The sequence below is a fragment of the Prenolepis imparis genome, unplaced genomic scaffold, assembly GCF_030444845.1.
Source record: "Prenolepis imparis isolate NDT839.2.m4 unplaced genomic scaffold, iyPreImpa1.0 SCAF_5, whole genome shotgun sequence".
Classification (NCBI taxonomy): Eukaryota; Metazoa; Arthropoda; class Insecta; order Hymenoptera; family Formicidae; genus Prenolepis; species Prenolepis imparis.
In genome coordinates, this window is record NW_028141163.1 from 9,838,975 (window position 1) to 9,855,465 (window position 16,491).

The following is a 16,491-nucleotide window of genomic DNA, read 5'->3' on the forward strand; positions in this document are numbered from 1 at the left end:
TTAAGTTTTCCTGGGCTCCGGTTTTCCGCGGACTTTTTCCTTCATGCAATTAGTTCGTGTGACAACAAGATTTTTTTTCACGACACAGAAGAACGTAGGAACATGTTACGTTCGCCGATATCGAAATCAAAACGGATTTCGAGTCGATTTGAACAATATGAACACACCGAGACCGAGATGTCTCCCGTGATGATACTTTAGAGTAACACGTGCTCGCTCGACCTCCTCGCGTCCGTCTTCAGCAACCGCTCCTTCTACACCACTGGTCACCATTCATTATGTAACAGACTGTCATCCGGCAGTTATGCAATCCCGATATATACGACAATCACGATAACAACAACCGTGCATAACAATGGTAGAAGCTATTATGGATGGCGACGAGCTGATCGAAATGACTGTTCGCGGCTTGATCAGAACTTCACAATTATTATTCACCTGAACGATCACTTTGATATGACGATTCTTGACGAAACAAGTGACTTTATTTTCTTAACATGTGCATATTCTAATACGCGACGACAACAATAACACCAAATAGAAGTTAACGAGAGAATAGAGGACGGAAAAAATATAAACAGCAGCGAGATACGTGCTCCGATCAATACTCGGAGTAGTAATGACAACTTTAAAGACTTTACAGGGTCGTCTTCATGTCGCCTTGCTTTCAACTCGTCACTACGATACTATATACTTGGTCTTTCGTATCACGATGGGCACTCGTTCACCGACAGATGCTCGCGATCGGCGGAGATTCTTCGCTGTCACTCAAAAATAGCCATGTCGCCTTCCTCTTTGTCTCTTTATTATTAATAATGTAACAATAATAACATCCCTGTTGCATACCGTCGTTTGTGCACAACACAACTTGCTTCCACCGTGATGCGCGCGTCGATACACGTGGCCGTGTCGCGTGTATACCCTCTCCCCCCCACCACCACAACGCACCTACCCTCTTACGCGTATCGACTCGCCGCGCCGTGTCAACCCCCTGATGATGACTTTGACGTGACCCTCGCGACTTTGGCGCGGGCGGAAGAATAACTTTCTGCGCGGATAAACGGAACCGAGCGCGACCGCGTCGTATCCGACGGCGGAGTCCGATGGATTCTGCTCGTCGTCGTCGACTCGCCGACTCGTGGCAACGCTCAACAAGTGAGAGAACCGGCGCTGCTGACTCTCGAGGCTTCGCCTCGCCTCGCTTTGCCTCGCGCCTACCATCCTGCCCGCTCGTCTCCTCGCCGCGACGTGCACTCGTGACTCCTACTTATTCGCTGCCGCGGATACCCTTCGGTGTTCCTCGTGGTGTTTTCATTCTGGCTCATTCCGCCTCCTCGTGTATACATGTGTGCAAATGCGCGCGCGACTGTGTGTATGAGTGTATGTGTGTATGTATGTTTGACTACAGTCACTCACGCTCTGTTGCCCTGTCTCTCACTATCTTTCTCACTCTTTCTGCCTCCTACGCGTCTGGCATCGGCTTCGAGACTGTGCATTCCTTTCTCTCTCTCGATCTCGTCATATAAGTTTCTTCGTTAGATTTGTCGGACTACTGTCTGCTGAATCTACTTACGTGTACGGACGAAAATGATGACCAGTTGGTGCCTAATTAATATTCTTATCTAATGTTCGATTTAATATATGTTTCGCATCTGCTTGATGTCTGATATTTGCCCGGTAAAAATTATTTATTTATTAAATAATACTTTGATAATTAACGCTATATTTGATTGGCAGTAGTCTGACAGTTGCATTGAATTAATCATTTTTTATACCAACTCGATTTAATGTCAATAACTTAGAATTTTTGGTATCAATTTGTGTGTCCTTTCAATTACAAGTCTACATTTGTCTGAACATTAGAGAATTGTGGTATTGATCTGATATTCATTTGTTAGGCGTTTTGATAGTAGTTCTATGTCTGCCTGTTATCGATTCAATAGTCGTTTTATCTCTGTTTGGTATCAATTTAATGTCATTGATAGAGAGTCGCAGATCATTGAATTTCAACATTAAATTTGTATTCGATTCAATATCTATACTCAAGATAACTACTCTGTAGCACTGCAATACATTCGATTCTCGCTTGATAACTCAGAATCTCCTTGGAACCCGCCGGAAATCCGCTTTGTATGTTTCATTCGGGTATCCGTCCATAGTGATTCAGAGAACTCAGCCCTCTCTCTCTCTCTCTCTCGCTTTGTCATAATTCATGCACCGTTTCATTCGCTTCCGAAGCAACACGCAATCTTCGCGAATGACAAGCAAAGGGCTCATCAACTGATCGCAATGCGATGTGCACGTAACTATCTTGGATGCAACGAGAACGAAATTACGCGATATAAGAAACGCAAAGAGGAAATATTTAATTGACGTCAATCTAATTCCAAGATTGCTTGTGCTTATTCAATTCTCTATTCTAGTACTTGAACTCAATTCTTTAATTGTTTTTTGTAAGACACATAAATTGACACATGAATTTTTAATGTATCATTTTATTTTAATAATAATCTTAATAAATCTTTTAAAAAATCTTGATAATATCATAAAAATCATTTGAGCTTCATTTAAATTAGCCAGGACATTAAATAAAAATTGACAGCAATATTAAATAAATTGCAATACATTTTTTTTTTCAACAAACATCGGAAACATCGAAAATTCGATGAAGAAGAAAGTGAATTCCGCAATGATCGAAATCATTTTCGTCTGCCAGGCGGATGACAATTGGATCTCAATCGGCGAAGCCGACCGCAAATTTACGGCATTCCATCGTAATGCATCGTAACGAACTCTGCGGACAATCCCCGTAGCGTCGCGACTCGTGAAACAATAGTCGGCGAAGCGCGACGTTTGCGGCGGTTTCGCGCGCGCGTGTGTGTTATATGTGCCGGAGATGCAAATTGTGTGAGTCAGCCGGAAACACCGGAAACGTGAGATCTCGCCCGATGGCGAAAACGACGGGTTCGTGACCGGGATCGCCGAAAGAGCGTCCGCGATATATACCGTGCCGCGAGCACGTGTTGACGATTCGTCCGGCACCCGCGGAGGATGCGTCGACGTGACATGCGCGTCGAACGACCGCAGTCACGTCCGATCAGTTGCAATTTGCCATCGATCGAACTGCACGATCCGTCCCATGGACTTCGTGTAATTCGTCAAAGTCCTTGATGTGACAGCTCGGATTGTCCGGCACGATTGTCTGGCCGCGCGAATTGTTAACACGATTGTCAGGGATAATTCCGCGCTCGAGATAAAGTCGATCCGCGACATGAAAGCAAGTCGATTTGTGGATGATTTAAAAATAATATGATTTATAAACCCGAGATACAGCTAGTGATATGTATTTTAAAAATATATGCACGTGTGCGAGATGATACTATAAACTGCTCATCATTACAATCTGAGATAGCGACATTTTAACAGTAGGAATACTAAAAAGACCTTCTCTATGTATTTGACTTATGCAAATAAGATAATTAAGATATTTAAAATATTTAATATTTAGAAAAGTCCAAGAAAGAATATGATTCTTCTTCAAACATTCAACTTTCACTTTAAAAAAAAATTGATTCCAAATTCATTACAAAATGTGTCAACAAAGTTTTTCGAAATTCTAAAACAGCTTGTATGTCCATAAATATAATTTGGCTAATGATAGAGATCTTAATTAAATCCTTTCGATAGGCATTAAAAAGCCAGTGATCGCAGGAAAATCCTAATCGGGTTAAACAAAATGAGCTTCAGTTCTAACGAGGAACAACGAGACCGCTATGCTCGTGTCTAATCACTCTTATTCGCGAGAACGCTTCAGGGTCCAACAGTCGCAAACTTCGATTACTCACGAACACTGTCGATTATCGCGAGTAATCCCCCGGGGTGTTTATTTGTTGCCCGTGACGGCCGGGTAGTCGCTTTGTTGCCGGAGAAAGTTGGCGCCGTCGTCGAACTCGTCGGAGAACTTTTGCCGAAACTGCTGGAAAACCTAAATTTCCGTCCCCCTCTGTCCCCGGCAAATAGTTTCCTCACCCCACCAAAGCAAAAAAAAAAAGATTCCGCAGACATTTATCAAATATTTACTTAGAGTCGTTCGTGAGTTCAGCATACATGTGAAAATAAAAATTATTCAATCAGAAATTGATTATTATTTTCTCTGATTTTTTTCTTATTGATAAATTGTATTGAAATGCGACTTTTCGCGTCTCATCTTGCGCAACATAAATCTTAAAGCAATGTTGAATTGCTCGTGCCAATTATACGTCATCGTTACCGCGTTATTTGCAAACAAAGCGAACACGTATGTGGTGCGCGTGTAACATAAACAATTGGATAAACATTGCGGCCAAGCGCCGCGTTGTTTCTCGGTTTTATGCGAAAACACCAATAAATCGAATAATGGAGCGCAACCCTGTTTTTAGACGCCACGATGCTCCGTAAATTAGTTTCGATTTGCGCTATTTCTGCAACGGTTCGTAAACTTAATGCACGTGCAAAAATCCCCTTAGAAAATGTTCATTTTTAGCTATAGATTTATATGTTTGCCGCGTTATATATAAAATTAAAAGTTGATAAATTCTATTGAAGATATAAAATATATATATGTGTATATTAATACTTGTTTAATAATAATTAATAATTGTTTGCGCATTATACATATATGCGTAAATAATTGTATCAATAAAAGTAGAAACAGCTAAATTCGAATCAGAAATAACATATATTTATCATTTTACAACATTTTCATTTACTTAAATCCAAAATAAACAGAATTTAGAATCTTTTCTTTTAAATTAAAGTAATTTAATATAGTAATTGTAGAATAAATATGACTAATTAATTAATTAATTAAACATGATTAAATAAAGAAATATGTAGATAAATGTAAGATTATCTTTTTAATGATGCAATATACAAATATATATAATATATACGACGTTAATATTTTATTACAAATAAATAAATCTTTTCTATCTCTTTTCTATTTCAAAGTTGAAAATTTTAGAGTGAGCAATATGAACTGTTATGTATAGATTAAATACGTGGACATCAATAGCTAATATAATAAATTTATTTCACAATTAATTAAAATTAATTGTTTTAAAAAATTTTTTATTTTCATATTTTTTTCAAATTTAAACTCTGCTTTTACAGAAATTTATTTCTTGCAGTTTAATTTCGTATTATTGTTTCGATTATTGATTAATCAATTGTATCGTGTTCTTTAGCTTCTTGCAAATTGAAAAACGATATGTAAGCTTAAAATTTCATTCTATTGAAAATATCTTTTGTCGGGACTAAAATGGCGCGGTTTCGTCTTACATCACACAAATATCTCTAGAAGGGACGAGCGTTGAACGATAACTACCGGACGATCCACGAGTGCCGCGAGGTCATCGCTGCCATCGACGTTTCATGGATATTTGTGGGCTGTCTCCTTCGAACGACATGATAATGCATTATTTATACACGCCCGCATATACCATCCGCCGTCGTGGTCGTCGTGCTCGTCGTCGTTAACCTGGCACATAATCGATGAGAATCCTCGCGTGCATTGGCGCGTATGCAAGCAGCCGCGTGTGCCCGCCGACATTTGGAGAAATCTCCTTTGAATTTCTGACGCTAACTTCCTGCGATTTCATCGATTCCGTCTACCGCGTCGTTGCAGACGAATATATATGTATACGTATATACATGAGACTGTTGCAAGAAGAACTGAACGCTCGTTTTCGTATTCCAATTTTATATATCGCAGGATTAACTCTCTTCGTAGAGAAATTAAAGAAATAATAAAAATTGGATTTAAAAAATTTCTAGTATTTGTCTGTCAGCAAAGAAATGATACATAATCAAAGTTAATTTCTAAATTTATATTATATTTGAATTATTAAGAAAGAGATATACATATATATAATTCATTATTAATGATCAGTAAATGAAGAAAAATATTTTTGATGGAATAATAGTGAATTGTTTTTCAAATTGCAAGAAGTTAGATAATACGATATAATTGATTAATCAATAATCAAAATAATTAAGATAATATAAAATCAAGCTACAAGAAATAAGTTTCTGAAGAAAATAGAAGAAAAGTTGAATTTGAAAATAATTAAAAATAATTCTTCTAATATCTCTCATGAAAATTCGTTGCATTGCGTATAATATTATAGACATAACTTTTTCGAAATTATGTGGAAATATGTTGCAAAATTTATTTAATGTATTGTGCTGAGATTACAAATCTTATTTATAATTTCTCTATAATAAATATATATATTTTTCGCGATCATATATATATTTCTAAGTTATATATCTGCTAGATATAACCTTGATATAACGTGATAAGAATTTAAAGAAATTAAATTCGCCATACACATACTACATTTAATAATAAGATCAATCATATATGTATATGTATTAAAATTTATTACCATTAGCAAGAATGATTTAAATAGGCAATATATTTCTTCACGCGGTAATTTAAAATTGCCGAATCTTCAATTATTATTCAAATCATATACTCACATTTCTGGCTTTATATATATTAGAACAACACAAGCGCGCGTCATTCTTCGATTTTATGTTAAAATAATATGTTTTAAATAATATGTTATAATACTTTAAACTCGATTAATATTTTTGATAGTTATCAGCTGATTTCTGTCAAAAAATATTAATCGCGGATAAGGTGTATTATAACATATTATTTAGAACATATTGCAATTTTAATATTTTTAACATATTATTTTAAAATTTAATTAGCAAATTAACGCTTTAATCAGCTGATTTCTGTCAAAAAATATTAATAAAGCGAAAATTTGCTAATTAAATATTCTAACTTACATATTTGTATTTATATTTATATTTATATTTATATTGCAATATAAAAACATTTTTTTAAACTGCATTGTTTATAGATATATTCGACACACACATATATATCTACATAATTTGAATATTTTGTTTTCAGATCAATGTGTGCTGTATACTACAACTCAGCTATTGCGTCTATCGGTGAGTGAGAAATTGTTTTGTTTTATAACATTTCTGTAGCGGTAATGGGGGTGTATATAATATGTTGAAAATATTAAAATAATAATATATTTTAAATATGTTATAATATCTTATCCGCGATTAATATTTTTTGGCAAAAATCAGCTGACAATTGTCAAAAATATTAATCGAATTTAAAATATTATAACATCTCTGTCTAAAAAAGGCATGTTAAGTCAATTCTCGCAAGTATTGTTGCATCTTTTCCGCGATGCTGATTGACTGTTTCGATTCGCATTGTGCGTTATATTCGTAGCATCGAGAGGCTGTCATCGCGAGGGTCAGTAGTTTAACAGTTTGTTCAAAATAAAATTAAATAAAATAATATTATTAGTTTTAAATATATGTTATAATACTTCAAACTCGATTAATATTTTTTGACAGAAATCAGCTGATAACTGTCAAAAATATTAATCGAGTTTGAAATATTATAATATATTATTTAAAACATATTTTATTTACTTCTATTTTGAACAAACTGTCAAACTGTTAACCCTCGCGATGACAGTCTCTCGATACTACGAATATAACGCAAATCAAGACAGTCAATCGGCATCGCGGAAAAGAGGCAACAATACTTGCGAGAATCGACTTAACATGCCTTTTTAGAGAGGGATAAGAAAAACTTATTTTTATTCTCTAAACGGCTCGTCGAAAGTAGAGATGCAAATATCATGAGTGCGGCAATTGATGCGAAATGTCGATGTTTTACACAAACAGTATTGGTCGATGCAATTGCTGCATCTAATTCCCGCTACCGCCCCCGCTGATGCCAACGATTTGTGTTTACACACACGTCAGAGTCAATAGCAATGGCAAATACCATATCTAATATACGTCTATGTATACTTTCTACCTCGTTTCACATTAAACCAATTCCATGACGGTCGCGATGTAAACGATACCATTGGGACACGCTGACATGAATATTAACGTCGACGATTAATTTCTTGCAAATAGGTCGTATGTCCGACTAGAGACCATTTCAGTTGAATGAATATCATCGCTTTGAGCTTCAATTATGATAAGCGCACACACACACACACACACGTGAAGACTCTGTCACTAGTTACATTATGCAAGAAAATGTAATCTCTTGTCCTAATATCATACACTTCCAACAATTATACTTTTATTCTTGCACTAATTTGCACAAAATTTACCTCCTTTTATCTATAGTGAAGTGTGCTTTTGTTTTATTGATATAGATCATTTTGGTTTCCTAGTATTAACTATTAATATGTAGGAGATATTTTTTAAATGAATAATTTTCCGCTGGTCTCTATATTTATACAATCATCTTTATTAGAATTTTTAATAGCGACTTTCATCATTTTTCTTACATCTTTGATTTTTTTATGTCTATCAAATGAATGCGTTTATTTTGCACAATCATTGCAATTGCATGTGCAACTCGAAAATTCTCACTAGATCAAAGAAGAGACGTAAGATGATGATGTAATCCGCAACCGCAGCCTTACGTGGTGCACGCGTCACGGTAACGAATGCAGTTCCTTCTACGCTTTGTACTTGGCAGTGTTTCACAGTCGTTGAGCCGCGATAAACAGAGCCGTAGACGAGTGTTGGGTTACCGGAATTCCTGCCGCGTTATTCGCGCCCTGCTATTTCCTCGTGGCAACACCTGCTTCATTAGTTCCCCCATCTTTAGCGCTTTCATCGGTTAACGAAAATCCCGGAATCGAGATCGTCATTTCGTGCCCGGATTTACGGTCGCTCGATAAAGAAAGATTACGGCGAGCAAGTTTCATGCCATCGTCGATCTTCGAAAGGTCGTTAAGGGAAGCTCAGGGGAAGAGTTGAGATGGCTATTCTAAAGAATAGATTACGTCGTGTTTCTCTAGGCCCGACAAAGATCGCAAGCTCTTACATTACGCTAAAGACTTAAAGCAATTAGGAAATTACATCAAAGAATCCTATATAAGATTTCTTTCTCTCTCATCTATAAATAAAAATATTTATTAACTCAAATATATATTTGAACGTCTAAATCTTTAAAGATTCACAAAATAATATCAAGAAATAAATAATTGGAAGATTGGAAAAAAATTAGAAATTCGTAGATTCAGAAAATCAATTGTTGAGAATAGAAAAAATCCCATTAAATATATAATTTTTTTTTATTACAAGATCAAAAGATTTTTAAAGATAAATAGATAGCTGCAGCTATCTCTAAAAATTAAAAAATTTAAAGCTCAAAAGAAATAAAAAGATTCATTTTATGAATTACTAAATAATAGAATGCTTCTCTTTCAGTAATTATTTCTACAGCCAAAATCAAAACTGCATAAGAGTGCCATTTCATGTTCATGAGTGATCGTATTGTATAATTGAAAATATAATATATATTTTAATCTCAACGTTATTCTTCTCTCTCTCTCTCTCTCTTTCTCTCTTTTTTTATTTTTTATATGATATATAACATATAAAATTAAATATATAAAGCTTTATAAGTTTTACAAACTCTGTAAATCTCTCCCTTTTTCTCTGTTGTAATATAATATCTATATATATACAGAGATGCACAACATTTAAAAATATATAATATTTATTTTATGTGTCTTTAGTATGCATTACTATTAGATGCGATAATATGTAAATTTTATAGGTCTAACAAATAAAAAAAATTAAGCAGTCTCAATTTTGTTTAATATGGCCAGTATCAATATTATTGAGAATAGCGACAAAGTTCAAATTAAAAATATAGAGAAAAAAAATTATAGAAAGAAAGAGTTAATATTTTTTAAAAATCGCATACTATGATGAATGCGCAAATCTTGTAAGCAGCATTACAGAATTTTATTGAAAGCATCATTTATCTGATAAAATTTATATTATTTTTCTAATTCTATTTTGGAGATACTAAAGTGATATCGCAATATATTAAATGCCAGAGCTTTGTCGAAATAAATAATTTTAAAATGAGTATTACAGCATATTAATATTAAGCGCAGTCAATATCTGCTATTTAAATTGCTGATCATTGTCCAGAGAATATAAATCCGTCAAGTATTATAAATAAAATCAGTTAATACTTTGGTCAGAAGAGGATTGTGACCGATTATGAGAAATAAAGCTGGTTTGCATGCATTTATTGTGTATCGACGAAAATTATTATGTAAGATAAATTTTATATACGCGAAATAATTCATAACGATTAAAAGCATTCCCCCGATTAAAAATAAAATTCGACACATGTATATGTATACATTGATTCATATAAAAAATCATTACTTCTCGCTTTTTCGATAAAGATTAGTTATAACGAGATAAATATAATATGTGAATATGTGTCTACAGGATGACATACTTTTCGTTTCGGCTAAAAATATTTATTTTTCGATACTTTATTTTACATAAAAAAAAGATTGTCGATGTTATAAACTATAGATGCGATTTTTCAGGGTGAGTCTTTTTAATCTTAACAGGCAAATCTATTTCAAACATCTGCGATTTTATAAAAAAAATTTTCAAATAAAAGTTTCAAATAAAGATCAAACCAAGATCATTATTGTACATCCCCCTCTAGACTATAAACTTTTATTTGAAAAGTTTTTCGTAAAATTGTATATTTTCGAAATATTTGCTTCTTAAGATTAAAAAGACTCCTGTATATGTATTTTGATGATTGAATTTACGTCTCTAAAACTTCAAGAAATGTGGCACGATTTAATAGTAAAGCATAGCATGTTTGTCATTCGTCGGACGGCGTACATGAGTCTCGTCGTTAGCGATATTTAGTGTCCCGATGAGAGATGATTTTATTATGCAGCGGGCGTTAAACGCGCAGGCTGTAATATAACGCGAGTGTCGGGGAGGAGAGAGTGTTGGTAGACGCGGCGAGATATATAAGTGTTTGGCCTGGTTCCAATCGATCTGCATAGTTTCTCCCTATTCTCGAGGATCTGTTTTTCTTATATCAGTAGTCACTTGTAAAGCAAGCACGGACATGCCCCTTTTGCAAATACATGTCGTATATACAGTGAACACGCAAACCCCAATCTCCGGTCTCTTGACGTTTGGTCTCTTTGAGTAGAATATGAATTCGTACTCAAATGGAATATTGCAATAATTCAGTAAATAAAACCAAACTAACGCAGATTAACACAATAAATTTTTGGTTTCTTCGGAACTTTAAAGCTTAAGTTTCGAAATTTTTGACTTTCAAGATTCGTTGATAATTAAATATGTGAAATTCACATAAATGTAGACAATATATTCTTTGCTTAAGAGATAGAAATATGAATACAGCAATTTAATACATGCATAAGCAGAAATTTTGTGCTATGAATTGGGATATTTTTACATGCCTTCTCAGTATTTTGTTTCGAACAAATGCCACATTTTAAATTAAACATATTCTTCGCTAGATGTGTCTTTGTCGGAAATCGCTGACAATATAATCGTATGATTGTTAATCTTCTAGCTATTATATCGATTCACATGCGTTTGCTTCGTGGTATATCTGCACGTGCTTCTATTACGTGAAAGTAAGCAGCTGATATTTATGAATAACGCCAGACTGTGCTTAGATATTTCCTTCCAAGTACAGTAACCATTGCAGAGGAATAATATTTTTGAAACAACACATGTTGTATGCGATGCAGTTATTACTTGTTAAAGTTTGACATATTCGTTACATACATAATATACACATAATAAAAAAAATTATATATATATATATTTTTTTTTTAGGACATATTCTATTCGAGCAATATTTCGAAAATATTTTTGATATGTTTTGCATTTATTTGTTAAAACATTTACTCCGGAGTATAAACCCTCCCCTCGGTGACTGAGTTGACATACGTTCGCTACAGCATCGCATTCGGGGGTGTGTAACAAAAATAATCTATGCTCGGACAGTCAGAAATACCAGAAAAAAAATCGCGGCATGATAAACCGTGGTCTGTTTTTATCGGCACCGGGAATATTCAGAGTTTGAATTCACGCTCTCTATTTTCACGCGAGCTGTTCTGCCGTTCTGCGAGTCGAGTCATTACGGTGGTTCGCGCAACGTTACGGGAAACGCGAAAATATTTCTCGCGCGCGCGGAACGAATGCCAAACGCATATCCGAATCATAAATGCGGGGACACGCATTGTCGGTCCGCAATAGGTCACGCCACTGCATACAACCGCTGCTTTTAATCGCCCAGTTGGATTAGCCCCGTTATACGAATTCAATCGGGTTCCCGATGTGCATTCATATCGTCAAATGCATTGACGCGTATTATCTCGAAAGACACAACCCGCTAAATTTATCATTACAACATAGCAGTCGAACATTTAGTATTTTGCATTTGAGATTTATATACGAGATAATCTGAATGATATAGTCTTCTTTTCGGCGCAGATTTTTCGATAAATTCGAATTTGACGTTTCTTGAATGTGGAAAGGAACTTTGTAATTTTCTAATTTATAATATTAGAATGGACTCACAACTTTAAATTCATTGAAATTTAACGAAGTACTCTATAATTACATATATATATTCTTTTGAAACACTAAAATAAACTTGCATAAAATAAATATATTAAAATATAAAAAAAAACATATAAAATGACTGTTATAATTTAATTTTTAGGATATATTATTTATTAAAAAAATGATAATAAATCTAATTTTTTAAGTATATTTTTTAAGAATTTGAAAGCATAATTTTGGCTAATAGGAAATTGTAAATTTGATTAATACGAAATAGAGACTTGTTGCAAAGTATTTTGTCGACTGTACGATCACAGTATGTTACATTAAACTTAAATATTTCAAGTTTGATCACGCTCGAACACATTCTAAATACTTAACTTTTAGATACGTGCCTACTAATCTCGCGAAGTATGCCACACCGCGTACAAACTTCGATTCAAAGTCGTAGCTCGAGCTTGCCGAAGTGGATTCTATTTACTCCGTGATCCTCGTGATCTACTTTCCAGCACTTTGCGCATTCGCTTTATGCATATTCAAATATCCAAATAGAGTCTCGTTAGCGCCAGATCAACGGCCGCTGTGCGTGCTGCTCTACCGAAGCGTTCAGGAAACTTCAAAGCGGTCGAGGCGTCCAAAGGACCACGAAAAGCAACAGCTAAACAATGAGAGAATATTTCACCATAGAAATTCTCTCTCTATTTTTAGCCATGCCACACTAATTGTTACATCGTTCCGTAGCGATCAATGAACGGATCCAAAAGTGACACAATTAGAAAACAGCCTAATTTTACCGCATAAGTAGCCATAGATATAATTTTATCTTTTTTCTATTATAAAATAAATTAAGCTTTATTTATCGAGATAAATTAAAATTTTTATATCTTTTTCATAAAAATTGGAGCAATGCTTTTAGAATAGAAAGTTGGAATGCTAATATAAGAATATTGTTTTATATATTGTTATATGATATAAAGATATTTCTTTATGTAATGGGTAACTTGCAACTTTGGTACAAAGTATCACTTTGTAATTTGCGACATATGATTTTGAAAACGTTACTAACGTATTCGACGATAAATAGTTTAGTCCTTATTAGCCAATTTCCCTAAATTTTTCCATAAATAATTTTTTTTGTAGAGAGTCTATGCGCAGTATAATAAAAATGAATACGAAAAAACTTGCTACTTTTTAGAAAATATTATACATCTCTCCACTATAAAATTTCATACATTTTACTTGTATAAGGAAAGAAAATTACACGTTATAGGTATGTGCGAACGAATATATATGTCGAAAATATCGTCTTCATATTTCCAACAAAAATTCAATAAAACGTGTCGTACTATCAGTTTTATTGCAACATTTTTTCAAAGCACATTCTTCGAAAATTATTCGTAAAAGCGGTCTTTTCAAAACAAAATTTTGCTAAATTTTTACTGATATTTAATTATAAATTTATTACATATGTTTTAACACAAAATATTTTATATTGTTTGATAATGATATTAAGCTATTTCGTACATTTTCATTTTTACTTATATATAATATTTAATTATCGTCATTTGAATACACGAAATATCTTGATCGATATTGATATTCAATTGCATCATATATTTCTGTTTGCACTTAATATAAAATTAATTACTATTATGTCATCCTGAGTTTAAGTCTTATATTCACCTAACATCATATTATATTCAATATAATCATATAAATTCGATTACAGAGCAATGAATAATATTGTGATTTTTAATAAACAGAGTTAAAGTTTATCTTTATCATAAAAAATCATAGGATATTTCAATCTATGCCTGTTACACAGCAAAGATATAATTTTTAGTGAGCATTCCTAATGTACATTTATTATATCAAAGTGTTACTAAAATGATCGAGAAAGGGGAGGAGGGCAAGAGAGAGAGAGAGAGAGAGAGAGAGAAAATGTTTTGTGTTGGAGACCTATTAAAAGCTATGACGTTGTGCCTTCACTTGGAATCGATATCGCGAGAAGTTTCAGTGACAAGGGAGAACAAAGCGTGTTATAAGCTCCATCTAGTTCTCCTTTGATGCGTATTGCAACAATCGTTCCTTTGCAAGTAGAAACGTCGATTCGCCGGATGTTTATCAGCCGTGCGAGTAGAGGAACACGTTCGAGGACGCAACCATGTTTAAAACCAGCCGTTCAAGAGAATCAGTTCGTTGTGCACTTCTAGAGGCGTTATCTCGAAAGGCTTAAAAATATTGCTCACGTCTGGCGGCGCGTTTATATGGCACGCGCCGATAAGATTTTCAAGCCTGTGCACGCTCCATCGGCTTTTCGTCGAAGAAAAACAAACCATCGCGAAAAAAGGGAATCGAAAAGACTGCTAACACTCAGTGACCGAAATGTGGCTTGCTCCTGTATGTAATATTGATGCTATCTCCGAGAGTACTCCCGGTGACAGATTCCCATGTTCGTTTTCTACGGATTTTTATATACTTTTGTATTCGACTTAGTAATACAAGACACCTTGTATTATTCCGAATTGTATAAAGAAATGAGCTTTTTCTTCAATTTGATAACAAGCGAATTATTTCTGGCGCAATTATAAAAAAAAAGTCTTATTAGTACCTATAATTATATACATTTTAACGCGATTTAAGAAAAATATTTTTTATAGTTGTATTTTAACTTTGATTAATCGCTTTATATTTTATAAAATAATTTATATTAAACACGTTAAATAGTGATTCTATTGACAACTTTTCAGTATCGTTATATCGTGCACGTTACAATAGTTGTGTATATAATTTGCATGTAAAGTATGCATATAATTTTCTGAAGTATTCCGTGAAATTAAAAGACGAAAAGTATCGCCGCTTATGTAAGTGCAGTGACGAAGCGAAAATTCTGCCAACGGCCGAAGTGTATGAGCGCTTCGCGTATTTCGCATGCTAATATGATTCCGCCATCGAGAATCGTCGTCGCTGCAAATGCAAAACGTCGCGCCGCATCCGTTTCGCCATACGGGGTTTTTGTATGTAGACGCGATAAACAATAGATAAGATATTCGACCGAGACGAAAGACGATGTACGATTATGGCAGGTACGTGTCTTGCTTACGAATTGCTATCGCTGACTCACCGAGTTCTGTCTGATAAGATATAGAGCTTATCACTGATGCGGTTGCGGTGTAAGACTAACCGCTCTTTTCGCCTTTACTTCGCGTCCCTATTTTCCGCGATTTTCGTAGAAAACGTTTCTCGAAATACACCGAGCAATGCACTAGTTACTTCGTGAAGCCAGCCGCTCATAATTTATTTCCTTCCGATTGATGCGATCGAACGTGAGAGTTCGCCAAAGTCGGTCAAACGAAAGAGCATAATCACATTAAAGTATTTTGCTGTCAAATTGGCATTTATATTGAATATTTTAATTTTATATCATTCTTCGCATTTATTGCATATTTTTAATTTCTTTCGTAAGAAATGCAATTGGTAATATTGCTTACGAGTTTTTTGTTTTAAGAAGATGAAGTCACACGATGTAATTGGCACTGATGCCTATTACATCGTGTGACTTCATCTTGAAAAAAAGATGGCTCGTAGCAACAATTTCCTATCATTTGCGATTATATAACGAACAATTCAGTTCGCGTGGGTGTGTAAAAGATGATTCGCGTAATATTCAATGACAATGGATCGTGAATAACATATGAATCAGTAAGCGTGACAATGACATAAATTTCATTATTACGATGTAACATCAAATTTAACTGCTATTTTCTCAACGAGTCCTCGGTAATTTTTATTTTATAAAAAATTCCAGTAACTTTGCTGATCAATGTATGTTTACACTCCAGCGCAAAAATAGAATTATCGACGAACGAATCGGGTCACATGAAACGAAGTAATGAGTAACATCAAAAAGGTTTCCAATTAGATAACAGTACAAAGCTCAACAATGTGTGTTACATCTATCATCTCGACAATAAAAAAATGTCGGCTCGAATTCCA

The 16,491-nt window shown here is 34.3% G+C and overlaps 2 protein-coding genes across 22 annotated transcripts in view; one reads left to right on the top strand and one right to left on the bottom strand.

Moving 5' to 3' along the window:
• The window catches only part of LOC145936303 (uncharacterized), a 91,357-nt gene that overhangs the window by 59,900 nt on the left and 14,966 nt on the right, over positions 1-16,491 (top strand). Inside the window, exon 6 of the mRNA XM_083038390.1 lies at positions 6,968-7,011. Within this exon, the coding sequence (XP_082894516.1) occupies positions 6,968-7,011 (44 nt within the window). The remainder of the gene's footprint in view (positions 1-6,967; positions 7,012-16,491) is intronic.
• Positions 1-16,491, bottom strand: part of LOC145936300 (CUGBP Elav-like family member 1-A) — a 384,349-nt gene that overhangs the window by 51,164 nt on the left and 316,694 nt on the right. The gene's annotated exons all lie outside the window — the stretch shown is intronic.